The sequence below is a fragment of the Dysidea avara genome, chromosome 2, assembly GCF_963678975.1.
Source record: "Dysidea avara chromosome 2, odDysAvar1.4, whole genome shotgun sequence".
NCBI classification, from domain to species: Eukaryota; Metazoa; Porifera; class Demospongiae; order Dictyoceratida; family Dysideidae; genus Dysidea; species Dysidea avara.
Window position 1 is genome coordinate 22,334,758 of NC_089273.1, and position 27,430 is coordinate 22,362,187.

The following is a 27,430-nucleotide window of genomic DNA, read 5'->3' on the forward strand; positions in this document are numbered from 1 at the left end:
GGGTGAATTGTTTGTGGCTGATCTCTCTACAGTGTGACTTGTTTGTAGCTGATCTCTATACAGGTTACTTGTTTCTAACTTATCTCTTGAATTCTCTTCGGGTGACTGCTCTATTAGGATGACTGCTCTATTAGAGTATCTCGATCTCGCACTTGCTACACCAAGTTGGATTTCGTGTTATAACTCCGTGGCTTTAAGTCTGATTCTTCTACACCATTGAAGAGCCTTTCTAAGATGATAACTCCATCTGTACAGCGATTTTCAAAGCATTACCCCAAGCGGTTTACCTGGTAGGCGTGGCAAGCAGTCGTTTTTTATTAGCTAATCTCGATTGCGTAATTGTTACACACTGTTGGTTTTTTCGCTGTATCTTCCTGCTTTTTAGCTCGATTTATTTCAAACCACAAAAGGTTTGAGGTTCAGTAGTTAACCTATTCACCCACCGATTTTCAGCTTCTTCCCATACGCGGTTTACCCTGTAGGCGTGACAACATATTGGTGTAATGTTTCGTGAATAATCGCTCATAACTCTTTGCCTGTTTATTGTATTCCAGCCAAAGTTGGTACAGAGATGCGCCTTTATACCCCCCTTCTGTGTGCCAAATTTCAAGGCGATCGGATATGGCGTTCGCGTTTTATAGCAGTTTTTGTAAGTGTGCGAAAAGAGGAAGAAAAAAAAAACGAAGAAACTAAGCCAATTTTTGAAGTCGCATATCTCGGGAACGCTTGAAGCGATTTTGCTCAAATTTGGAATGTGGAGTGCTGAAGGTGGAGGCAATGTCCACAGCAAAAAGCGTCTTGTTTCATCAAGGAAGCACAGAGCTACGGAGGTACGAAAATTGTGTTTTCTTTCTTCCTGTCAATATACTCACGGGTGTTACGCGCCGGCTTCTTGGGCCGCACGACACTACCGTGTGTCTTGATCTTTACTGCCTGCATGTGACGAATATATCTCATATCTGTGCATGTTAAATGTTTCAGACACCTAATTAAACATGCAAGTGCCTAATTAGTTCACAGTTGCTACACAGCTATAAATACATTTGTAATTGTTATCTAATCCAAAACAGCCAAGCTGTAAAAAAGTGTGCGGCCCTCAGAAAGGCTATAGTGAAAAAAGATGTGAAATCCAAGGTGGCGGCCAAGAAATGGCTGTGATGGTAGGTTAATGGTAAAAATTTTAATAACGACAATTCAGGTGAATTTTTGTGCCGTTTCACAAAATTTACCTAAATTGTCATTATTAAAATTTTTACCATTAACCTACCATCACAGCCATTTCTTGGCCGCCACCTTGGATTTCACATCTTTTTTCACCATAGCCTTTCTGAGGGTCGCACACTTTTTTTACAGTTTGGCTGTTTTGGATTAGATTTCATTTCTTTTTGTATTTGTATACCCAAAAGCCGGCCTATGGCCAGCTTTGGGACTTTTTTAACCTATGTTTTTTTTCTTTACTACAGGAAGAAGAAAAGATGAAGTAGATGTACTTTAGATATTTTATCAGTAAATGTACAAATTATATATAACACATATGTGACCGGATTTGCGAAAAAGGGTCTTCCACACACATCCAATTTGCCAACTTTGACAATTGATAACTTCAGATTGGAAAGAGCTATTGCCTTGAAATTTGGGCAGTGGTGAGCACCACTATAGCTGAATACATGGTGAACTTTTGAGGTTAATATGTTACTTGAACACTGAGTTATGGTCTCCAACGTTTACGGAATTGGATGTGTGTGGAAGACCCCTTTTCGCAAATCTGGTCACATATATTGATTACAGAAATCTCCATGGTGGTTTCTTTGTAACTGAACACTCTACAAGGTGACTTCTTCTAATTGCTCTCTCTACAGGGTGAATTGTTTGTAGCTGAACGATCTACAAGGTAACTTCTTCTAGCTGATCTCTCTACAGGGTGATGTGTTTGTAGCTGAATTCTGTATAGGTGATTTGTTTGCAGCTGAGCTCTTTAAAGAATGGTTTCTTTGTAGCTGAACTCTCTAAAAGGTAACTTCTTCTAACTAATCTTTCTACAGGGCAATTTGTTTCTGGCAGAATTTCATACAGGGTGATTTCTTTGCAGCTGAACTCTCTACATGGTGGTTTCTTTGTAGCTGAACTCTCTACAAGGTAATTTCTTCTAGCTGATCTTTCTACAGGGTGACTTGTTTCTAGCTGAACTCTCTACAGGTGATTTGTTTGTAACTGAACTCTCTACATGGTGGTTTCATTGTAGCTGAACTCTCTACAAGGTAACTTCTTCTAGCTGATTTTTTAAACTGCATATTTGTTTGTAGCTGAGTTCTCTACAGGGTGATTTGTCTGCAGCTGAACTCTCTACATGGGAGTTTCATTGTAGCTGAACTCTCTACAATGTGACTTCTTCTAGCTGAACTCTCTACAGGATGATTGAGTTTTTTGCAGCTGAACTCTATACATGGTGGTTGCTTTGTACCTGAACTCTCTAAAAGGTGACTTCTTCTAGCTGAACTCTCTACAGGATGATTTGTTTGCAGCTGAACTCTCTACATGATGATTTCTTTGTAGCTGAACTCTCTACAGGGTGATTTATTTGTAGCTGAAATCCCTACAAGGTAACTTCTTCTAGCTGATCTTTCTACAGGGCAATTTGTTTGTAGCTGAGTTCTCTACAGGGTGATTTGTTTGCAGCTGAACTCTCTACGTGGTAGTTTCTTTGTAGCTGAACTCTCTACAATATGACTTCTTCTAGCTGAACTCTCTACAGGGTGATTTGTTTTTAGCTGATCTCTCTACAGGGTGACTTGTTTCTAGCTGAACTTTCTACAGGTGATTTGTTTGCAGCTGAACTCTCTACATGGTGGTTTCTTTGTAGCTGAACTCTCTACAAGGTAACTTCTTCTAGCTGATCTTTCTACAGGGTGATTTGTTTGTAGCTGAATTCTCTACAGGGTGATTTATTTGCAGCTTAACTCTCTACAAGGTGACTTCTTCTAGCTGAACTCTCTACAGAGTGATTGATTTTTTTGCAGCTGAACTCTCTACATGGTGGTTTCTTTGTAACTGAACTCTCTACAGGGTGATTTGTTTGTAGCTGAACTCTCTACAGGGTGATCTGTTCGTAGCTGAACTCCCTATAAGGTAACTTCTTCTAGCTAATCTTTCTACAGGGCGATTTGTTTGTAGCTGAGTTCTCTACAGGGTGATTTGTTTGCAGCTGAACTCTCTACATGGTAGTTCCTTTGTAGCTGAACTCTCTACAATGTGACTTCTTCTAGCTGAACTCTCTACAGGATGATTGAGTTTTTTGCAGCTGAACTCTATACATGGTGGTTGCTTTGTACCTGAACTCTCTAAAAGGTGACTTCTTCTAGCTGAACTCTCTACAGGATGATTTGTTTGCAGCTGAACTCTCTACATGATGATTTCTTTGTAGCTGAACTCTCTACAGGGTGATTTATTTGTAGCTGAAATCCCTACAAGGTAACTTCTTCTAGCTGATCTTTCTACAGGGCAATTTGTTTGTAGCTGAGTTCTCTACAGGGTGATTTGTTTGCAGCTGAACTCTCTACATGGTAGTTCCTTTGTAGCTGAACTCTCTACAATGTGACTTCTTCTAGCTGAACTCTCTACAAGGTGACTTGTTTCTAGCTGATCTCTCTACAGGGTGACTTGTTTCTAGCTGAACTCTCTACAGGTGATTTGTTTGCAGCTGAACTCTCTACATGGTTTATTTCTTTGTAACTGAACTCCCTACAAGGTGACTTCTTCTAGCTGATCTCTCTACAGGGAGATTTATTTGTAGCTTAACTCTCTACAGGTGATTTGTTTGCAGCTGAACTCTCTACATGATGGTTTCTTTGTAGCTGAACTCTCTACAAGGTAATTTCTTCTAGCTGATCTCTCTATAGGCCGATTTGTTTGTAGCTGAACTCTCTACATGATGGTTTCTTTGTAGCTGAACTCTCTACAAGGTGATTTCTTCTATAGCTGATGTTTCTACAGGGTGATTTGTTTGTAGTTAAACTCTCTACATGATAGTTTCTTTGTAGCTGAACTCTCTACAAGGTGATTTCTTCTATAGCTGATCTTTCTACAGGGTGATTTGTTTGTACCTGAACTATCTACATGATGGTTTCTTTGTAGCTGAACTCTCTACAAGGTAACTTCTTCTAGCTGATCTCTCTACAGGACAATTTGTTTGTACCTGAACTCTCACATGATTGTTTCTTTGAAGCTGAACTCTCTACAAGGTGATTTCTTCTAGCTGATCTTTCTACAGGGAGATTTTTTTGTAGCTGAACTCTCTACACGTGATTTGTTTGCGACTGAATTCTCTACATGATGGTTTCTTTGTAGCTGAACTCTCTACAAGGTAACTTCTTCTAACTGATCTCTCTACAGGGTGATTTGTCTGTAGCTGAACTCTCTACAAGGAAACCTCTTTTAACTGAGCTCTGTACAGGGTGAATTGTTTGTAGCTGAACTATCTACAAGGTAACTTCTTCTAGCTGATCTCTCTACAGGGTAATTTGTTTGTAGCTGAATTCTGTATAGGTGATTTGTTTGCAGCTGAGCTCTTTACAGAATGGTTTCTTTGTAGCTGAACTCTCTACAAGGTACCTTCTTCTAGCTGATGTATCTACAGGGTCACTAGTTTGTAGCTGAATTCTCTACATAGTGGTTTCTTTGTAACTGAACTATCTACAAGGTGACATCTTCTAGCTGATCTTTCAACAGGGTGATTTGTTTGTAACTGAACTCTCTACAAGAAAACTTCTTCTAACTGATGTCTGAACAGGGTGAATTGTTTGTAGCTGAACTCTCTACAGGGTGATTTGTTTGTAGCTGATCTCTATACAGGTTACTTATTTCTAACTGATCTCTTGAATTCTGTTCAGGGTGACTGCTCTATTAGGATGACTGCTCTATTAGAGTATCTCGATCTCGCACTTGCTACACCAAGTTGGATTTCGTGTTATAACTCCGTGGCTTTAAGTCTGATTCTTCTACACCATTGAAGAGCCTTTCTAAGATGATAACTCCATCTGTACAGCGATTTTCAAAGCATTACCCCAAGCGGTTTATCTGGTAGGCGTGGCAAGCAGTCGTTTTTTATTAGCTAATCTCGATTGCGTAATTGTTACACACTGTTGGTTTTTTCGTTGTATCTTCCTGGTTTTTAGCTCAATTTCTTTCAAACCACAAAAGGTTTGAGGTTCAATAGTTAACCTATTCACCCACCGATTTTCAGCTTCTTCCCATACGCGGTTTACCCTGTAGGCGTGACAACATATTGGTGTTATTTGTCGTGCATAATCGCTCATATCTCTTTGCCTGTGTATGGTATTCCAGCCAAAGTTGGTACCGAGATGCGCCTTTATACCCCCCTTCTGTGTGCCACATTTCAAGGCAATCGGATAACGCGTTCGCGTTTTATAGCAGTTTTTGTAAGTGTGCGAAAAGAGGAAGAAAATAAGAAGAAAAAAAAACGAAGAAACCAAGCCAATTTTTGAAGTCGCATATCTCAGGAATGCCTGAAGCGGTTTCGCTCAAATTTGGAATGTGGAGTACTGAAGTTGGAGGGAATGTACACAGCAAAATTTGTCTTGTTTCATCAAGGCAGCACAGAGCTACGGAGGTGCGAAAATTGCGTTTTCTTTCTTCCTGTCAATATACTCACGGGGTTGCGCGCCGGCTTCTTGGGCCGCACGACACTACCGTGTGTCTTGATCATCATAATAATTTATCATGTTATAACCATTTTTTAATATTTTGGTCACAACTTCAGGATTAGAGCAGTAGAGAAAGGAATAGAGGACTCAACCATCAAGACTTGTATATGGGAGATGGAACAGTATTGCGATGGACAATGCCGGTACTAACCCCTCAAGGGTGTTGCAGTACAGTATAGATGCAAGACCAGAGCCTCGATCGTCACCTTTTGACTGTGGTCACAACTTCAGGATTGGAGCAGCAGAGAAAGGAATGGAGGAATCAATCATCAAGACTCGGGGAGATGGAATAGTATTGCCATGGACAATGCCAGCACTAACCCCTTAAGGATGTCACAGTGCAGTATCGATACAACCACTCCAACCAGTACATAAGACCAGAGCCTCGATCATCACCTTTTGACTGAAATTTTTATACTTGATGAAGCAATTAAAACAAAAAAGTTGTAGCACTTATACTTTCCTGAGGGAGCATGTTCCTAGAGTCCCAGACTCCCTTGCCTGTTCAGCAGAATAATTTACTACCACTTTCACCTTTATTCTTGGCCCGGATGTACATATCAGCAACATAATACAGTAGCTGCAGATAACGCTAGTTAATGCCCCTACGCAGAGCTATAGGGGTGGGAATTTTTCCCTATCACAGTAGTTCTTCTCGCAGTTCTTTGCCTGGCCATCATCAACTGTTGTCAAAACATTGAGTCTCGTCCCCCAAACCTTTTCTCAAGTATGCTCATCACACAAAAATAACTTAGTTTAGCAGTGCACAAACAATTATTGACAGCTTATACTATATTAAAGTACACTTACCGCATTGTTGAACCATGTATACCACCAGAATCCACCGGATTGACAACTAACACGTGATCTATTTAGGGGAAATCTCGTGGAAAGTCCCTAATTACCTTAAGCGGACACTCGCAGCACTCGTGATACGTGGTTTTAAACTGAATGATTTAAGAATGTAACTGGATGGTGAGGCGTACTTTAATCGGCTCGACTTTAATGAGAAACTCGAGCCCCTCGTGAGAAACTACATCGCTTGAGCAAAAATGTCACGCTTGAAGAAGTAAGAGTCAAGAATGCTGAGGTTATCTATGATATATGCCGGTCTTGCCGGAAGGCTAACGAAACGAGGAGTGAAGTTTGTGCAACGTGTCACATCGCCACACACTGATTCACCGTGTTTGTGCGATAGGGTTTTTGGACCTGTCCACCAGATGTTGAAAGGAAATTCATTCCACCACATGGAAATTCATTTCAACCACAGTTGTGAAGTTATTGATATACTCATTGTTGGGGTCCACGGGGACATCGATGATCATTTACCAGTCAGCTGTAAGTAATGTCACAACAGAAGGAAAGGAACCATTTCCATACCCCTATGGCATACTGATTTTCCGGTTCAGTTTATGTACACTCAACCACAGAAATGTAGAACTTTGGTTGCAGGTGGAAAATAAACACCTTTTTACTTAGTTACAAGAGATTCACCCAGCTGGGATAAAATGTTGAAGTGAATGTCATTAGTACCAACTTGTTCATCAGGTATTGGACAATTCCAAGTGTCCAGATTATGCAGTTGTCCTCATGTTCAAGTTTACACGTTTGGGCAAGTTCCACAACATCCTATAATCTATTACTATATCAGTGTGGAATAATGCTTATATAATATTTTTCATATTCCAGGCTTTAGGTGTATTGTATTTAACACCTGCTTGTTGGTTTTTGCAGGCCATCTGGTCATACTGGTTTATCCACTAGCAGTTGAATGTGATCGTGGTATATATATAAGTTGAGACCATGCAGGAACAAAGATACAGGTGTCATGAATTTCATGTCAGTTGACGTTCAGAGGAATTGTATTATTGCAATTGTTCTTTTTGTAGTTATCAATCATCAGTGACCAGTTTGTGATAGCGTACTTTTGTTTGACTAATGACTTAATGTTCTGGTTTACATGCTTACCCAACAGTTATGTTACCTGCATATGACATATATATTATTATATTTTTAGTTCATTTTGATTATCCATCTGGTACAGCCTAGCATATTGATTTTTTGCTCATTCTCTTTTTAATTCAGTGCCTGCTGGATTGTTTTGTCAGATATCGAAACAGGTGTCTTTGGTGTTGCGACCGATGTTCCAGGTCAGTTGCATGTGTGTTTAATTTAAGGTTGACTTCAGTGCCTGCTTATTCTTTTACAGGTCTTGGTATCGAGTGTCATGAATTTCAGATCAGTTGAAGTACAGAAGAATTGTATTATTGCAATTGTTCTTTTTGTATTTATCAATTATCACTGTATAGTAGTGACATGGAGGGCGTGAATTTGCACGTCAGTCTATTCAGATGTATCCGGCATAGTGTTGATGGGTTCAAACAAATATCCAGTGTAGACTGTAGTGGCATCAAGGGTGTGTCAGTTTACATGTTGTGATGTTAGTGATTTTTTCCTAGTACCCAGATGTTAAGTGTATTGTATTTAATGCCCGTTTTAAAATTATGGTATGTCAGTGTGGACAGTGCAACAGTAAGCCTTCTGTGTTGTAGTAACTATTTGTTTCATAATTATGCTGTTGTCCCGGAATGGCACAATTTTTTGGCAACCGGTGTGAAGTCCAGTGGTACAAACATTGTATTATTACCAAGTTGTGATAACGTACTTTTGTTTGACTAATGTCCTAATGTTCTGGTTTAACATGCTTACCCAACAGTTATGTTATTCATTCACTTAGCCTGGGATATAATTTTTGTTCATTTTGATTATCCATGCTATTATTGATACAACCCGGCATTTAGATTTCTCTTTTAATTCAGTGCCTGCTGGATTGTGTCATCAGATATAGAAACAAGTGTTTTTGGTGTTGCGACCGATGTTCCAGGTCAGTTGCATGAGTGTTTAATTTAAGGTTAACTTCAGTGCCTGCTTATTCTTTTACAGGTCTCAGTATTGTCATGCTGACGTACAAGAGATCATCACTATTGGTGGAACTATTTTTAGTAAAGTCTTGATGTGATGATTAACGTTGTTACACATTGTTGTATGTTTACCATATGGCAAGAAATTTTCATGGCCATCATGAAGTTTGAATATTGTATAAGTTGTGTGGAACAACCCCAACTCATACATGGTCACTGGCAAACCATGAACCACATTCGAGCCACAACATCACCAACCACATTTGAGCAATCCATTACAAAATTTTGTTGCACCATTTGTGTGTGCATAATACTTAATGAAAGCCACAACACAAGTTACATGGTACACACTACATAGAGGTGGTAACCCCTAAAGGCTTGTTACCTTTTGTATTCACCTTACCGGCCTTTGTGGTTAATCTATTAAAAATTACATGTAAATAGAGAATTGAAGAGTATGCTTAAAGCACCTTCGCTAGTGATTTTGTTCTTCACACCATAAGACAACTGGCGATTTATAAATGCTCGCATATGGTGTGGCACTAAATGGAATTTAAAAGATTTCTGCTTAAAATGCCATCCCTAGGGAACTTACAGTTCAGCACGCTGTCACAACTTGTTTATCAGGCATTAGAGTTTGTGTCCATGTCGTGTCTTTAAAAGTTGTTGTAGGGATCAGAGGTTTGATTGAAGAAAATACGTGTATAGGCAAACCAGGCTTGGATAATGTCAGTGCTAGATGGACTATACAAACACGGCTATGTTGACTGGTACAACGTGACAGTAGTTGTAACATAAGGTAGAGAAATAAAGTGAAATACGCCTATTTTTTATTTTGCGATGGCTACTATTTTGTTTGATAAATCTGAGGCTCCTTCCTTTAATGTACATATTTGAACTTCAAGACATACTGTTTGCTATTAAATCTATCAAATCACTAACTAATCAGTTCAACATCAATAACTACATCACTTTCAACTCTACCAATACTAGATCAGGCTCCAGCAACAAACTCTTGTTACCTCAACATCTTAACAACATATCGTGAAATTCTTATTTTCATCATTTACCATCCCTGTAGAATGCCATACCAATTCTAGACCTAAACATGTCAGTTTGTTTGCTGAAATCTAAACTGAAATCGTATCTGTGGGACCATTTCCTGACTAACTTTGATGAAAACAACAACTGCACTCTACATTACTTATGTCCATGCTCCAGAAGTCACCAAATTAAATTAAACCTCCAACTACCAATTTTAATCACTTATAATCTTAACTATGTAATTATTTAAGTAGTTAGTATTAATTGTATGTATTTTATGGCTGTTGGTTGCTACCAACAGACCTTTGGTGTTTTTTTACACCATAAAGCCTAAATAAATAAAATAAATTTTAGCGGGGTCGAAAGAAAACTATGATGACGACTCCTAAAGATTTTTTTATCACGTAACGCAATACAAATCTATTGAGGCATGTTGCGTAATCTAGGACCGCTAATATTGCGAAACCGGCCCTACACGTAAATAACTCACAGTAGTGGCCGCGCGTCTTTTAATTGGGTGTGCGTTTTGTAGTTTCTTGGCCGCGCGACTCACTACCGTGAGTCTTGATAGAACTCTTACAATAATCGTTTAGTGGGCGTAGCTTGTAGACAGCCAATGGACACAGTTTCGTGCTACAGACCTCACTTACTAATAATTGGGCATGGCTGAGCGTATGTTTGTAACGACGCGAGAAGTGGGCGTGGCTCACGAAAGATAAGTTTATAAGTTTCCACGTCTCAAACGAACAATTTCGTTTCTTACGTGATCCAATCCCAGATAATTTGTAAACCGGGTCGGACCCGGACTATGATGACCCGGAGAAAATGTGACCGGTTGACCCGACCCGGTTTCAACGCTGATGTAAGTCATGCTGACTATTTCATGCAACCAGTTCATTGACCAACCTACTCAACAATAACTAAAGCAGATTATACAGTTGTTACTTGCCATGCTGTTAAAAAGCAATAGAACTATGATATTATTAATTCTGCATGCACTTTGCATGGTAAACATATTGCATGTTCTTACCAATAAAATCAGCTTCCAGTTTGGCCAAGGAAATGTTTTGGTGGTTTTTCCAATTACACCCCAAATTAAGCATCGGAAGAAACTTACAAACTCTGGAATAATCATTATGGCAACTAACTGAACATAGAGCATGGATCCAGTCTTTTCATCTGCTACACCTGATTCAGTGGAGTTGGAGAGGCTATACATTCTACCTGTAATGCTGACCAGAGTTACTTTGTTTATGATTATTCCTAGCCAGGCACAAACAACAACAAAAGCAATAGCAGTGTATTTTGCTATCCTAAGGAACCACAGCTGCGCCTTCCCTTCTGTGTTGACCGTCGTTTTTCCTTCATTACCAAGTAAACTTCTTTGCTCTTCTTGGTTTTCATTTTCTGGATTGCTATCACTTTCAGTCTCTATTTCGGATTTCATTTCACTACCAAGTAAACCTGTTTGCTCTTTTTGGTTTCCATTTTCTGGATTGCTATCACTTTTATGCTGTAGCTTTACATCTTCAGGATTTAGTTCTGATTTGGAACTGCTGCATTGAGCATTAACTGCAGGTTCAATACCTGCCCCCTTGGAACTTGGTTCAGCCATAGTGCAATATCAGTTGTACCCGTGCACTGACAAAAGTCTAAATTGTAATAGTACAGTACTCAAAGGAGTTGGTAGCATTATAACGAATATTAATCAAAGGTAATGGCTTGCAGTAACATTGTTATTTATATAACTCTATTTGCATGCAGCCATATACATGCATGCTACATGCACATAGGCATGTAGCATGCAAATTGTTCGTTTGAGACGTGGAAACTTATAAACTTATCTTTAGTGAGCCACGCCCACTTATCGCGTCGTTACAAACATACGCTCAGCCATGCCCAATTATTAGGCCTGACAAGGTAGTTTTGAAGTTGGGGGAGTTTGATTTTCTTGTCTTTTGCAGTGAGAATGCTTGCTAAAAAAATAGCTCGAAAATCTTGTTTTCACTTTGTCCATGCACTCATCAGAAATGTTGCTGCCATCTAATTAAGTACAATAAATCTGGTGGTGTTAGCTTGTTGATTCTGACACCATGTGATAGATACTCTCAAAAAGTCTTAGAATAATATCAATTGTGTAATGTGTTGCATGTGTCCATATCAGTTAGTGTCAAGTAATATGCGTTGTCAGTGTTTTTCAATACATAATTGTCATTTAATGCACATTGTATTTTCTGCATGGTAATTTATATTGATAAAATCTGTAAAATCAATATGCAATAATATCATGCACAAAAATAAAATAAACGATGAACAATTATACAATTTCAATTATAGTGGAATCATCTTTCAGTTCCTTGCTAAATCTATCTGAAATATAATCTTTATACCATTATAAGCTAAATAAAGTAAAACCATGTATACATCTGCATACTGTGTATCTGAATGTTTGTTTACATGCTTACATGTTTGTGCCATGCATATTTTCAGGATGATCATGCATTGAAGCGAGGTGGTACCAGACATAGGCAACTAAATTTGTGACCGGATTTGCAAAAAGGTACCTTTTTCACACATAAAATTTGACCCATTTGTTCAACTTTCAAACTTTGTAACTTTTGTATTAATGCAAGCACGTGTTTGTAATTTTCTATGAGTATGCCTACATCATGTGGCTACATTTTGATGCAAAAAGAAAGTCAATCAGTGCAAGGAGTCACCAGTTATGACCTTTTGTTTGCTGGTATGTCAAATGTGTGAAAAAGGTACCTTTTTGCAAATCCGGTCACATTTTATGATAGTGTAGAGGATGACATGTGTGGTTGGGTATAAGTGGAGCTCAGCTATACAGCTAATGGTCTTATCCTATGATAGTGTGCATAATTGACTAAGCCTGCAAAAGGGACAGGAGAGCACAAACTATACCCTATTACATAAAACCAATATCTCATTATTGGCAGAGAATATCTGCATTCCTTCAACATTATTTTTATGAAGCCAATTAATTTTTAACATTCTTTAACAAGCCAATTATAATTTTACTCCATAACATAATGGTATGGAAGGTTATAAATTGCAAAAAGTTTGAAAAAGTAGGCAAGCTTGGACACATAATGCTTTCTGATGTTTCACCAAACGTAATCTCTATTTGGTAAAATTGGATGTTTGACTAGATATCCAGGCAAACTGTCAAAAGGGAATTCGGCCTTCACACCTGCATGGGTTAGTAAATCAAGGGTGGTTTAAATTTGAGTCCCTAGTTTGAATTGGCTATAGAATTTTAAAGTGCTTCTTGAATTCAACCAGCTGCAGGGTCCAAGTCCATGGTCGAAATAGCTATTGATTTTTACTAGCTACATGTGTTTCATGAATTTACTCTATAGGTCTTAATTTGAGTTCCTGGTTTGATTGGTTATTTATTTTTTTTCTGTATGGTTTCTTGAGTTTAGCCAGTAGTCTCAAATTTGAGTACCTATGGCTATATATATATAAATTTGAGACTACTGGCTAAACTCAAGAAACCATACAGAAAAAAACTAAATAACCAATCAAACCAGGAACTCAAATTAAGACCTAGAGTAAATTCATGAAACACATGTAGCTAGTAAAAATCATATATACGTATATTGACTTTTACTGTGCTACTTGAGTTTAACCAGATTGGTTTAATTTGGGTCTCACATTTGACTCCTTGGTTTAACTTAGCTTTCACCATTTTTAGATAATGCTCCCCAAGGAAAATCAATAGTATATGTATATATCTATATTGATTAAATTTAGCTAAACAATTTTGCTTGCTTTAGTACACTATCCACTCTATTTTACAACGTACACGTTTGATGCACAACAAGGGTACTCAAAGGTTTTAGTAACGGCAAATATTGGTATTTTTAGCTATAGCTGTTTTACTTCAGTTCTAAAGTGCACCTTATTGTTACACTGTACAAAAATCCTACAAAAGTTTTTCTGTTAAAATGCATTATTTACTTCAAAGGGCCTGTGTATTTGTTATAGCTTTGTCACAGGAGAAGATTTTTTGCCTCACATTTGTGTCCATAACTAAGATATTCTATGACTACTCTGATATAACTGGTTTATATCCAAGTAAAAAATATATTGTTACTGTACTTTTGGTGTATACTGATGGCTTCATATACAGCCACACCACTGCTGTGATATAACTGGGTAAAAGACTGTGGGCACTTTGATGCATATATAGCTTCATATTCTGCTTGCATATGAAAAGGCTTATGCTGACACTGCATTATGATTGACAACATTAATTTTGGTGCTTCAAACCTTTTGGACAACATAGTATAGTTTATTGCCTGATAACAACTACCATATTGTCCAAGTAAATCCTTTGAAGTATGGCTTCACTTGGATATAATTATTAGAGCAGGAATCAAATATCTTAGGTATTGGCACAAGGAGAGTATTTATATATGTAGTAAGGATAATCCACATCTTGTGTGATGTAGTAGGGTTATGTCCAAGTGAAAGTGTATGGTACCTTGATGTATATAACTTCTACCATTACACTTTTGGAATTTCTCTGCATATATGTAGGTTAGCAATTATCATAGTATTGTTAAAGGAAATGATTAATCACCTTACTGAACTGTATGGTGGTTGCTGTCCAGTTGATACAGTTCCAATAAATTCTTTTAAGTATGGTTTCACTGGGATATAATTCTGGTTTTAAATGTGGTTTCACTTTAGTGCGGGACTTATACACACTGAAAGCACTTCAGTTTCAAGGTTTACACTGCCTTAGTTTCAAAATAAAACCACTAAGGGTAAATGCGACAGCCTCATTTTATACTTACTCAGATAACTGAAGAACAGAACTGACTATATGATGCTGTTCATTATATATGGTAAATGCATCAATCGCTATTTAAACTCTATTTAGCTAAGCTGTTTTGGGTGGGTAATAGCTAAATCTCATATACTCCACCTTGTTTTCTAATATACTCCACGCCTTCAGGCACAATATAACATATTATGCTCAAAATCTAGGTTTATCCAATCGCTATGCATTGTTCAGGTGTAGTGATTTAACGAGCTCGATTATTTTGTCACGTGAGGACGCATAGTTGCCATGGCGCTAGTATTATCGCAAGAAAACCAGCCGATTTTGCGGAGCCTACAGCAGAAAGAGCCGTGGATGAGCTAGGTAATCTGAGTGTAACGTGAAATAGAGTCTAAAGCAGTTATACGGGCACAATGTGGAGTCTATGAAATTTATACTATAACCCTCAGGCCCTTAGTAGCGCCCTCGCTTTGCTCGTGCGCTACAGCCCGGGCCTTCTGGTTTATAAATTTCATAGACTCCACATTGTGCCCGTATAACTACTATATAATTGACCCAATTTAAGTATAAAGACAGTTTTAGCAATCCTTTGTAAACTGTAATGATGGTGTATTTACACATTCCAAGGTATGTGTTGTGATGGCAACTCAATGTTCATGGAATCTCAGCTATTGAAGTAGAGTCTCATTACCTTAATACTTCAATTAACAAACATGTGACATTTAATTAATAAGACAGATATACACAAGAAAATGAGCAATGGATTACTTAATATATAATTAATTGGTATTATTTTACATGTGCATTCAAAAGCAGTGGCAGATCTAGAAATTTTCAGAGGGGGTTTCAGATTCCACTCAACTTCAGCCTAGCTGTAAGTTGAAGACCAAAAATAAAAAGGTCGTAACCTGCTGTAAAATGTTATAATTGTGATTTCAAAGGCTAAGTTATGAAGATTTTTGCCAGTAGAGAATCCTTCTATAACACACGTGGCGATTTTATCACTGACACGATGACTCGTCAATAAATTTGGGCGCGTTCTATTTTCAGAGGGGGTTTCAGCTGAAACCATTGCAACCCCCCTGTATCTGCCACTGAAAAGTATTTGTCTACTTTTATGGATATTGTATAGAAGTTTTACAGAGTCTTTACAGTCTGAATTTGTTGGTGGCTGAAATATTTTATCAGATTCTTCCATGTGGCATATGTTTTTATCTACATGGTTTGATAAACACGCTTTATAGTGCAACTGGGAATAAACTTTCAAAAAGTTAAATTTCATATTTTTTTATAACTTCAAATCTACATCAGATAGCTATCTTAATTCTGTTTTTGTACATCATTGTCCTAATGTAACTGTATCTACTTGTACACAGGTTACCATGGCAACAACCACAATTATGCTGAGATTTGTATCTATTTTATAGTTTTAGTTTTTGTAAATAAACATTTCCAAGTCAGAGATTATGTTTTGATGCACTAAACCTATGAAATCCACTGAAACTTTACCAATGCATATTTCATGAAATCAGTTTTCATAGAAATGTTCACTGGTTGATTTGTTGGGCCAACAAAAAAGAAAATTCCTTGTCGCCAGCAAAAAGTTGGGTTTTTTTGAAAATCTTTGTTGTAGAGTAGCTAGCAGGAGTGCTGTGTGAAACATGCCTGCCCGGAGATCGAAGTTGTACTGATGACTGCCATAGTATATAGAAGGATAAAAGTAAAACAAAATTGCACATAATTATTTTATGGCTATATATCAATAATTAGCTAGCTATATTACAAAGATTTCTTCTTAAATTAATTTGAAGTGTTTTGGCTGTGAAAGAAATAAAGCTGTTGTCAAAAAAGGCAGTGGAGACACTTATATTTAGGGGGGCTGGGGATCTAGCTTGGTGATTCCATGGCCTAGTCGTAAGTCGAAGACTAAAAAAAAAAGGTTTTATACCTGCTGGCAATAGCTGCCCTCTACCAACTAGACTACATACTATGACTGTTCTATTAGAGTATCTCGAATGATGTTATTAAGCTAGGCTCTCCATCACAGCTACAGATAATTTTAGGGGAGCTAAGCCCCTCATAATTTTTTTCACAGGGGCTGCAGCCCCCCTTGCTCCCCCTTCTCCGCCATCCCTAGCTGTTGTTGTATCCCACCGAGGTCGCATGATTTTTAAAAGTAGAAGAAAGTCGATTTTTAGCTACAGCACCTTGTAGAGCATGAAAATGAAAAATTCTGCAAATTGATATATAGGTTTGCCACATTTGCTTCTGTAATAACTAGTAACCGTTAAACAAACAAGTAGGCAGTTCTCCAGACATCTCTATTGAGCACCATTGGTATCCATGGCACAAAACAAGAACAAGTGACGTATGCGGAATTACGTCACTTTGTATTATGAAGTGTCTATTATTATTATTACTGTGTAGAACCTCACAGGGAGTATAAACACACAGATACAATTACAATTAAGTGCTAGTTATAACAAAACATGCTGTGATAGTTGATCCTTAAAACTGGTTAAGTTGTCTATCATTACTAGTGGCTCAGGTAGCTCATTCCACAGTTTGGTAGTCTAGCATCGGCAATAAACTATTGTATACATTCAAGTTGTATCCAAAAACCATGTAACCCACGAGCTGGACTACTTCTGCACGTAGCAAACAATGATGCTCTTCTCCCATATGTTTTCTATGGTAAAAACCGTGACGTGCGCTAAAGCTTAACCAAAAGCCTTTCTGCTCTGATCACGAAGAAACTCACCAGAAAAGCACCATATTTATTAAGTCAACACTATGAAACCAATGAACCTACCGCCTAACCCGTCTACAGAACGTGCAACCATTGTGCCACTCCAGCGGTGCAATACAATTTATGGGAGAAAAAATTGGTGGGGACTATTCTACGGAACGGAACGGAACGGAACGGAACGGAATGATGGACTAAACCACGGAACGGAACGCTTTCTCAAATTGAAGCTTGCAACTTACCATTGCTGAAACTTCCCTTATAAATTAGCAGTGGCATCTCCAGTGGGTGATTAAACATAAGATAAAAAGAATTAACGGATCGATTGTGGGTTTTTGTTGGTTGTCATTAGTAACGAAGTATTATTGTGGGATGAGCTGTATCAGTGATGTTCATCCATACGGAAGGGAACTTTATGTGAGCTGTTTTTCTTGTTTAGACTTTAGAAAACAGTCTGGGCCGGTCTTTCAAGTCATAAGTCAGTGTACAAATAAAGCAAGCAGGAAGATACTGGTAACAGGAAAGAGCCAGCTGAATTAAAACTTGAAGAATTTTGTGCAGTGTGTGAAGAGCAAACATTCAGATACCTCAAGGAGGCTATATTGTGTGAACATCAATGATTCATTAACAGAGTAGTGGACTATTGTCAGATATCTCAGCCTGAGTACTGAGTTGAATTCTGGATGGGGTCTATTTTACAGAATGGAAGGCTTTCTGAATCAACTTGCAGCTTGGCTAGCTGCTATCATTGCTGAAATTGCATTTTATCAGTGAAACCTCCAGGAAAATGGAATAGGATAATTACAAAACATTAATTAAGTGATTGTTTAGGTAATCATGACTTTATTCAGTCTAATAAACAGAATATATGGTTGATTGAGTGAGGTATCACTTTCAGAATGTTCAGACGACTAGTGATGAGATGCATGGATTCATCAAATTTTTGTTGTGGTTGGAGACATTAAATATCCAAAAGCAAACTGACTATAATATTAATTCACTTTCTTTATATTTTCTCAATTTTGAGCCTGTATACAAATAATTGAATTTTCCTTGTCAATAGAAATCCTAGAATAAGATGGGAGAGAAACTTATCTTTGTTTACCTATACTGTACAACCAAGAGTTCGTAATACTGATTTGTATGGGGGAGAGTGTCTAACTCTCAGTATGGCCTGTACAAACACCCTGCGTAAAGTTCACCTTTCATCAAATCAACACCTTTACTGCATGGGGGATAGAAAACTGTTGATTAGTGTTGCTGAAGAAGGTAAAGCCTTTGTTCTGAAATAAGGCCGAGGTGTTACTTTAAGCAGGGTGTTTGGTGAATGCATTCGAGTTAGACACTCTCCACCTTATTATGAACTCTTGATACAACTTCAAAGGAAAATGAAGAAAACATACAGATGAATCAATAAAATCACTACAGTAAGGTGAATTACAGACTAGTGAGATCTTGGTTAATTAATGACAGTGGTTGGAGATTAAGTGTGGTAGCTTCTTGTTCTTGAATATGTTGCAAAGTGGAAGTACAAATCAAAATGGGATATCAATTTCATTATGAAAAATTTGTATACATAAATAATCTAGCATTACTATTTCATTTGTCCTCCACTTAAACATGCTACAACAGTACTAGTGTCAGTACATTGGCAGTGAGTCTACCTTGAAATTTCAACTCTAGAGTAGATCCAACACAGGACAGCCCGCACTGTAACAAATACATGTGATCCCATTGTAATTTCATTGACCAGCTGGACTGGGAATCACTTGAAAATAGACGAACAAATTTAACCTGTTTTGTTTGAAGTGAAGCATGTGAAATGTTACACTTAAGAAATCCTAGGATTCTTAGGTGGTATGTAATTAATGTGAGTGTTCCATTTCAGGTCTGACTAGATACATTGAAATTACACACACATCCTGGTCCAAATCACGTTTGCCTGGTGGCTACGGGCATGGTTTCACATGCAGCTTATAATAGAGATTTGGCTGATCTTGGAGTTTTGGCATTTAGCCTGATTCAAGGCTAGCAGTCAGACACATCCTTGAATTGTGCAACAGATAAAATCAGCTCACTATTGAATACGGCATTAGTCCACTGCACCAGCTGTTAATATATAAATAACTCTATGCATACACTTCAGTGATGTTTGCAGAATATACCCTCCTTGTGGTCTGCCAAAATATTTGCTCCTCACACACTGCACAAAATTCTTCAAGTTTTAATTCAGTTGGCTCTTTCCTGTTACCAGTATCTTCCTGCTTGCTTTATTTATACACTGACTTATGACTTGAAAGACCGGCCCAGACTGTTTTCTAAAGTCTAAACAAGAAAAACAGCTCACATAAAGTTCCCTTCCGTATGGATGAACATCACTGATACAGCTCATCCCACAATAATACTTCGTTACTAATGACAACCAACAAAAACCCACAATCGATCCGTTAATTCTTTTTATCTTATGTTTAACCACCCACTGGAGATGCCACTGCTAACTTATAAGGGAAGTTTCAGCAATGGTAAGTTGCAAGCTTCAATTTGAGAAAGCGTTCCGTTCCGTGGTTTAGTCCATCATTCCGTTCCGTTCCGTTCCGTAGAATAGTCCCCACCGAAAAAATTCCACAATTTCGCGGGGGTATTGACATCACTAGACTTGTAGTCACTTTTCCGCTATGGTTGACGGAATGCACCAGAGAGGGGATTTCAGATTCAGGAACTATTCAGTAACTGTGAGTCCCAGACTAGGCCAGATGGGGTGAATAATACTATAGGCGGGGCCGCCGTGGGTCCCAAAGTTATGTGTGCATGCGGGGCGAAGTTTTGAGAATGGCACTCTACTCTGTATACGATAACCGACGAAAAGGTGATGTCGATACTGTCGTTTGCACCAGTGTTCAAATCCCGTGACTCTGTAGCATTGTGTATAGTGGTTATTTTATCACGATAAGCCCAGTATGGCATAACAACCACCCGTTACGTTAGCGTGATAAAATAACCTCTACGCAGTCACGCAGGATGTTACTATATTCGAACACTGAAGCAAACGACAGTACTGATGTTTTCATCAACGTTTGGATCTGCGTGACGCTGTGTACATAGATAGCATGCATGATGGCTAAAGCCGCTGTGGAGTGTGCAATCACGCTAACTGCTAGCTATACACTCACACACGGCATCACGCAGATTCTAACGCTGGTGAAAAGTAGTCTGGTACATCGCAGACCCTATCCGCTAGTGCTTATCAATATAAGCGCCTGTTTATAATCTCTAATCGATAAGCCCCAGCGGATAGGGCTATCGTTTTGTTCACTCATGTTGAGTCTATAAGCGCCAATAAAAGTAATGACATGCATATTACTGAGCGCTATAATTAGAATCGATATTTGAGTCGTCTGTGAAATCTGATAAGCCCAGTTAGAAGCAACAGAACTGCAACTGTCAGGACAATTGAGGTAGCTATGGGAAACTTTGTGCACTTGTCTACTATCAAAAAGATTGCTGATATCCTACCTGGGTTGAGCCCTAGCACTACCTGGGTATACTATGATGACCAACATTGGGGCTTGGCAACTGTTGGGTACAACATAATTGTATTACCATTATAGAGAGTGTGTATTGATTTTGGTATCATAACTTGATAGCCACATTAACTATATTTTGCTTTCTGGAACTGCTGTTGTTCCCGTACTTAAAACTTATGATTGGAGCTCCGCTAACAACTTTAGGCTAAACTAGAGTTAAACTGCAATCATGCAGTTGTGGTCTAGCAATAGTATGTAAATATATACAACCATCCGACCCTTGTAACATGTTGCCTTACATCTTGGGACATATATAAAGCTTCAAAGTGTGACTACCATTTTATAGCATGTTCCCCCATGGAATGCAAGTGAATCCAATAAGGCAGGTAATTTTGTGTGTGACTGTCTTTCCCTAATTCCACATTAAATGTCAAAATGTGCCTGTATGTGTATTTTACAAATTCATGGCCATAAGTATACTTTTTTCCTACCATATGAGGAGTTTTATAAACTATATAGTCTGGTTGCCCAACAGTTGAATTTCCAAGCACTGGTCACCTCATCCATAGCAAGTCAGCAACCACTTCTGGGAAACTCAGTGTTGATTTGAATATATTTTCACACTTAGTATGTACACTCTATTTTTAGTGTGCATAGTGTCTTCAATTACAAAATCCTTTACACCCCTGCATGAGATAGGAATCTCCACATACTTGCTGTACTTTGTGCTGAGACTATATCTGCACCATTTATTAATTGGTGTTGACCGGGTGAGAAAAGTTGTACTGATACAATTATGTTGTTATACCGTGTGAATCTTGTGTTGTTTGCTTCAGTAATCTTGTCCTTTACTGTGAGCCAAAAGGTGATTTTGGAGGCAAATTAGTACCGTATGCAAGGAAATTTTGACATCAAAAAATTTGACAAATTCAGACTTTAGCAGATTTGATGAATAAAATGTTGACGAAAATCAAGAAATTGTAGGCAAAACCCGTACCTTTAAGGGCGCTTATAAACATTTGATGAATTTAAATTTGACAAATTAAACCGATTCGTCAAATTCGTCAAATTTTTTTGACGTCAAAATTTCCTTGCGTATGGTAACAGTGACAAAGATCCAAAAAACTGAACTTTGGCTGGCTGTAAGTCTCGAATCATTCGTTGTATGAATGTCAAACTTCAGTCTGTAAGTATAACTGGGTAACCAACAAAGTCATTAGTCCATTTCTTTTTTTGGCAGTGCATATTCAAATCCCACCACTCAAACGATGGGCAAACTTTGGCTAGCTCTTCTTAGCTTACACTTTTTGTGTACTTACCAATTCTTTGTTAATTGAACTGAAGTAAAGTAAACTCATCATCCCTACTGCCACTGAACAGAGAAATCAGCAGATTCCAATCCCCAGGGTGTAAAGGATCTATGCTTCAATCAACAAAATATCCCATGGCAATACAATAAAATGACATCACACTTCTAATGTAGTTTTGTCATCTACTATAGTGGTCCAATTATAGTCTAGTGTGATTATTAGTCCTGCTAAAAGTTTAAAAGTGTTCGTAGTAAGTAAAAAGCTAGGTGCGCAAAAATTGACGGTTTAATTTACAAAGCATGATCATGCAGCCAAATTTCAAATCACAAGTAGCTGCAGAAATGTATGTATGTATGTATGTATGTATGTATGTATGTATGTATGTATGTACGTACGTATGTATGTATGTATGTATGTATGTATATGTGTGCATGTATGTGTGTGTGTGTGTGTGTGTGTGTGTGTGTGTGTGTGTGTGTGTGTGTGTGTGTGTGTATGTATGTATGTAAGTATGTACCATGTATTGGAATTTATCAGTTTATTTATTGCAATAAATAAAGTGCTGGTGTGATTGCCAACACGGCAGATAACATGATAAATATTATTATGTGTTGCAGATACACAATACGTATGAGAATCCAGCCTATCAAATATAGCTAATGGTGAAGCTAGGCTAAATTTGATGTAATAAACTTGTCCTATTGCACCTCAAGGTTGCAAATACAAAAAGATTGGGATTCATCATTGTCCTTATTTAGAACCTACAGAAGGTCACCATAAGCTTGACATAAGGTGTTTTCATTGCATACAGTATCCTATGAAATTGCTAAGCTAAATGCAATACATAGTAGCACACGTATAGCTGTCAGCAACTTTTATGCAAGTACTTTGATTTAACCATGGAATGTCATGGTTATTATGTGCACACACACTACACCCACTACACTACACTACACTACACACACACACTACACACGTACACACATGTACGCACACTACACATGCATACACTACACACTACACAAGCACACTACACACACACACACATACTACACACGCACACACCACACACTACACGCATACACTACACACACACACTACACACACACACTACACAAGCACACTACACACACACACACACACACTACACACACACACACACTACACAAGCACACTACACACACACACACACACACACTACACACGTACACACACTCATGTACACACACACACGCACACACACACACACACACACACACACACACACACACACACTACACAAGCACACTGCACATACACTACACACATACACACACACTACACAAGCACATATGTATAGTTCAATATTATGTGCAATTGCTATATACTCTATTTGTGAAAGTTAATTGAAGAAACTTTGAACCTTGAGTTAAAAGAAAAAAAAATACATGGTCATACATATAGCTAGCATTGTACTTTCCCAAATTCAGGCTATCCCCTCAAGTCAATCACTAAGATCTGTTTAGAATGTCCAACAAATTTGGTAATATACATGTATGCAAACATATAATAATGGCATGCATGTAAGAATGACTGAATTTTTCCTGTAGCTCTTTATTCTTCACTGGGAATATTTTTTGTTACAGTATCTGCTGTACTGCCATACTCCTCAGCATACTGTAATATATATACACTGTATGAGTGGAATAAATGTTTGTTTATTAATGCAGGCAGCAACAATGTCTTCATCCAAAGTCTGGTGTAACTGACGATCGCTCTCATAGCAGCTGCAAATGGCCACTACCTCGATCAATCATTTATCATTTGAAGAACACTGTCAGCATCATGAGGAAAGCATTTTCATTGGACAGGAGCTATTCAGATATAACAAAATGTATTTAACATTAGTTTGCTGGTAAAATTACTTTAAACCAACAGATATTTATTCATGAGCAACAGTACATGTGCACACTTTAAATAACATTATTGTAAGTATGGTTCATTATAAGTCCATGAGCATCACAGAAGGTGTTTTCACAATGCAGCAGGGATATTTATTGCTACAATTGCAGCGTTAGTGTTACTATCCCATGCTACAGTGTTGTATTGCTGCTTATCCTTTTATACTACGCAAAGCCAAGTCTGATATTTTTATGTATTATTGAGCAACAATTAGATAACTGATTTTTTTACAATTACACTAGGGGGGGCATGCGTGATGGCCATGTTGGAAGTTTACTTGTTCCCTGTATTGTTGTGCGAAGTACTGTATCTTAGCCTCACAAAAACTACTTTGCTGACTGGCCATGGCCATGTAACTTTCCAAAATAAAGACACAGACAACGACAAACACGCTACTGGTATACACACTTACTTTAATGATCATCCCACATGGAATCTAAAGAACATGTTAATATGTACCCTTAGATAGTAAGATTTGGGTTCCCACTGTTGTGGCTCCTTTGGAACGTGCCTTTACAATCGTGTGCTTAGTCTCCAGAACCGTAAAAAGTCCTATCATTGCAACAATAAAGAACCAAAGAACAAAGAAGTGACTCCTTGAGATGCAGAGTGATCAATAGTTTGGCACAAACCAAGTCTGCACCAACTGAGAGTTCCCAATCTTATTCTTTCAGAACTACAGAGGACCTCCCTAAAAAAAGACTATTTTTGGCCTATTTTTGTGACAGTATGGAGTTTATCCTTTTTCAAAGATAAAATATATTATGATGCTAGACCAAAATCCTTGTTTGGAGAGGTTTTTTCTATTGTGTGCTTAGCTTAAGAGTGGTCCCACTCTACATTAATTTATCCACTGCAGTTTGGGTTCATGACATGACCTATATATCCATTAAAAGCTTCATAAATATAGTCACTGGTGAAATATAGGAGACGTCAATAATTCTACTCTATCAACCAGTGCATATGATGCTGAACCAGTTGCACACCACACATAAACACACCCTACATACATTACACTCACAATTATATTGCCACAGATAGTTGGATTATAACCATGTTGGAAGTCCACATCACTAGGTGTTACTAATCACTGGACTTAACTATTGGAGATATGACTGGATGTATTGTACATGTACCAAAAGTAACTGCTATATAGTTAAAGCACTGCCATGCATGTGTATGGAAATACAGCATGAGGGGCATGCCAAGAGAGTAATACAGCACAAGGCTTCATGAAGCCAAGTTCTGTATTTGCCTCCACTCAAGACACCATTTGAGTGCTGTAGTTTTCGTACTGAAGGTCTGTAGGACACCTGGTCCTACAGCCTGTTTAAAGATGTTAAATCAGTTTTTAAACTGTTACATTGTACTTCCTTGCTTGGAGTGATTTTCTTGAGTACCTAAATTCCTTCGATTTTTGGTGATCAGACTACAATGCAATTATGCAGCTAACTGGGCAAAGACAGTGCAGTTATATGGATAACTGGGCAAATACAGTACACTTGGACAAATACAGGGGATAGGGCTGTGTGCCGGGGCTCAAACTCTGGACTACTGTAACTGTAGGCAGTGTGCTAACCACTGTGCTACTGCTAGCGCTGCAAGCTACCCACCACCCCTACTTTTCTACCTTATAAATGTTACTCGCATAGCAGTCTCACTATATATAGTAAGAAGAACGTAACCTAAAGGTGAAAAAGGAACCAAAGCTGAACTCAACCTAACCCTAACTACTTTTTTGTGTCCCCTAAAGTCAAATGCTCAGGGAAACTACTAGACGCATTTCCTAAAGTTGAGTGCTTGGGGCAACTACTAGATGCAAAAATAAAAACTTTTCAATTCAGTAACCGCTTCCTTAAAACAACAGTAGTTGTATGACTGAATGATTCATTGTGCATTGGAAGTTGAAACAACACTGAAACTAAAGTGGTAACTGGTAACATATTGAAACTAAAGAGGTTTGGTATCTGGTATATACAGGAACCCATTATTCCCACAAAGTGCAAAATGTAGGATGATTTAACTAGTAAAACACACCTTTGCTGATTTTTTTTGTAGCCATCATTACCTTATCTAATAAACCAAGATGCTCCGATCCTGAGTAAGTATAAACCAATAATTGTATCTAATTTGTGCTGCGTATTTTGTTTTATTGGCTTCAATGCCCAAGCCATGTTATGGCTTCTTGGTTTGGTTTTGTCTGACAACAACAAGGGTGTGGTTAGTGTTGAAGAACGCTAACAGATGATACAAAGACACCACAAACTCATTAATGCAATTCACAACCATCCTTATAAGGAATTGCACAGTATGCTGGTGACTGTTGGAATTCAGCAACAGCTCACAGAGTGCTCCTTACAGTGTTTATGGGCTCCTATACACAAGAATAAAAATCACAATCTACACATTTTGTTATTCTTTCACACTTATAATGATGTTCTCACGACTGAATCTATTGTTCCTCTAGGGACTTATAGGATACAATGCGCACGTGGAGCAGGGAGTTAGAAACCTGAACCCGTGAAACCATATTATATAGAATGCAGAAAAATCCCAGATGGTGATTTGTTCCACAGACAGCTTGCCATCTATATAGGCAAGTGCATGAGGAACCACGCAGACTAGGATCCAGGATATTCTGCCAGTTTTAAACATCATGACTTTTCAATTTTTTCATTAAAGGTTGATTTATTGTTCAACTATCGTTCTAGAGTGCTGCAAGGAGGCTACAATTAGCAACCTGAATGCAGATAAAATCCCAGACAAATTAGTGACTTGATCCATAAACAGCTTGTAGCTAGTACAAGTGATAATATTGATGATATTGTTGGCATCCGTTACATCTTGTATATAGATAGCTAAGGCCAATATGATCACTTTAATAGAATAAGTACTAGAGGTTGTCAAATAACTGGAGATTGTCAAAGGCATAGATTGTGGTTTATTCTTGTGTGGCACTCAACCTCTTTAGGTTCATTGTCTTACCACTTTAATTTCAGTATGTTACCAATCTACTTTCAGTGTTTACTTTCAGCATTCCAATAAACTTCCCAGTGTTATGCAGCTTTATAACTGTACAAGATTTTGACATGCATTCAATGATCTACATACTGTAGTGTACAATAAATATGATCAGGTATAGTCTTATAGCCTTTCCATATACATGTCCAAGCAGGGCAGCCTGAATGCAGATAATCCCAGACCAGGTGGTGACTTGATCCATAAACAGCTTGCAGTACAAGTGATTGTATTGATGATATTGTTAGGATCTATTATATTACATATTGTATACAGATATGGCCAATATTATCACTTCAATAGAATCAGTACTAGAGACTGAGATTGTCAAATCAGTAGCTGGAGATTGTCAATAATAACAAAAGCATAGATTATGGTTTATTCTTGTGT

General features: G+C 38.0%; 2 protein-coding genes and 1 long non-coding RNA gene across 10 annotated transcripts in view; 2 read left to right on the top strand and 1 right to left on the bottom strand.

The window, feature by feature from the left end:
- Window positions 1-11,394, bottom strand: part of LOC136246869 (chitin synthase chs-2-like) — an 81,048-nt gene extending 69,654 nt beyond the window's left edge. The window contains exon 1 of the mRNA XM_066038474.1: window positions 10,716-11,394. Coding sequence (XP_065894546.1) covers window positions 10,716-11,300 — 585 coding nt within the window. The 5' untranslated portion in view covers window positions 11,301-11,394. The remainder of the gene's footprint in view (window positions 1-10,715) is intronic.
- On the top strand, window positions 6,480-8,813 carry LOC136246871 (uncharacterized). Of its 8 annotated transcripts, none has more exons than XM_066038476.1 (6): window positions 6,480-7,058; window positions 7,806-7,870; window positions 7,930-7,968; window positions 8,030-8,136; window positions 8,540-8,604; window positions 8,664-8,813. In XM_066038476.1, the coding sequence occupies exons 1-4, from the start codon at window positions 6,803-6,805 to the stop codon at window positions 8,030-8,032; spliced, it is 363 nt and encodes a 120-aa protein (XP_065894548.1). In that variant the 5' UTR covers window positions 6,480-6,802; the 3' UTR covers window positions 8,033-8,136; window positions 8,540-8,604; window positions 8,664-8,813. The 8 variants fall into 8 exon arrangements, 3 of the variants coding, with proteins under 3 accessions (XP_065894548.1, XP_065894549.1, XP_065894547.1); XM_066038477.1 differs by having other exon boundaries at window positions 8,030-8,057; XM_066038475.1 differs by having other exon boundaries at window positions 6,485-6,864; window positions 6,919-7,058; window positions 7,930-8,057.
- An 8,467-nt stretch (window positions 11,395-19,861) lies between the features above and the next one.
- On the top strand, window positions 19,862-24,021 carry LOC136246873 (uncharacterized). The gene is made up of 2 exons (XR_010696884.1): window positions 19,862-19,979; window positions 23,791-24,021. It is a non-coding gene; the product is annotated as an uncharacterized lncRNA (long non-coding RNA).
- The last annotated feature ends 3,409 nt before the right edge of the window (window positions 24,022-27,430 follow it).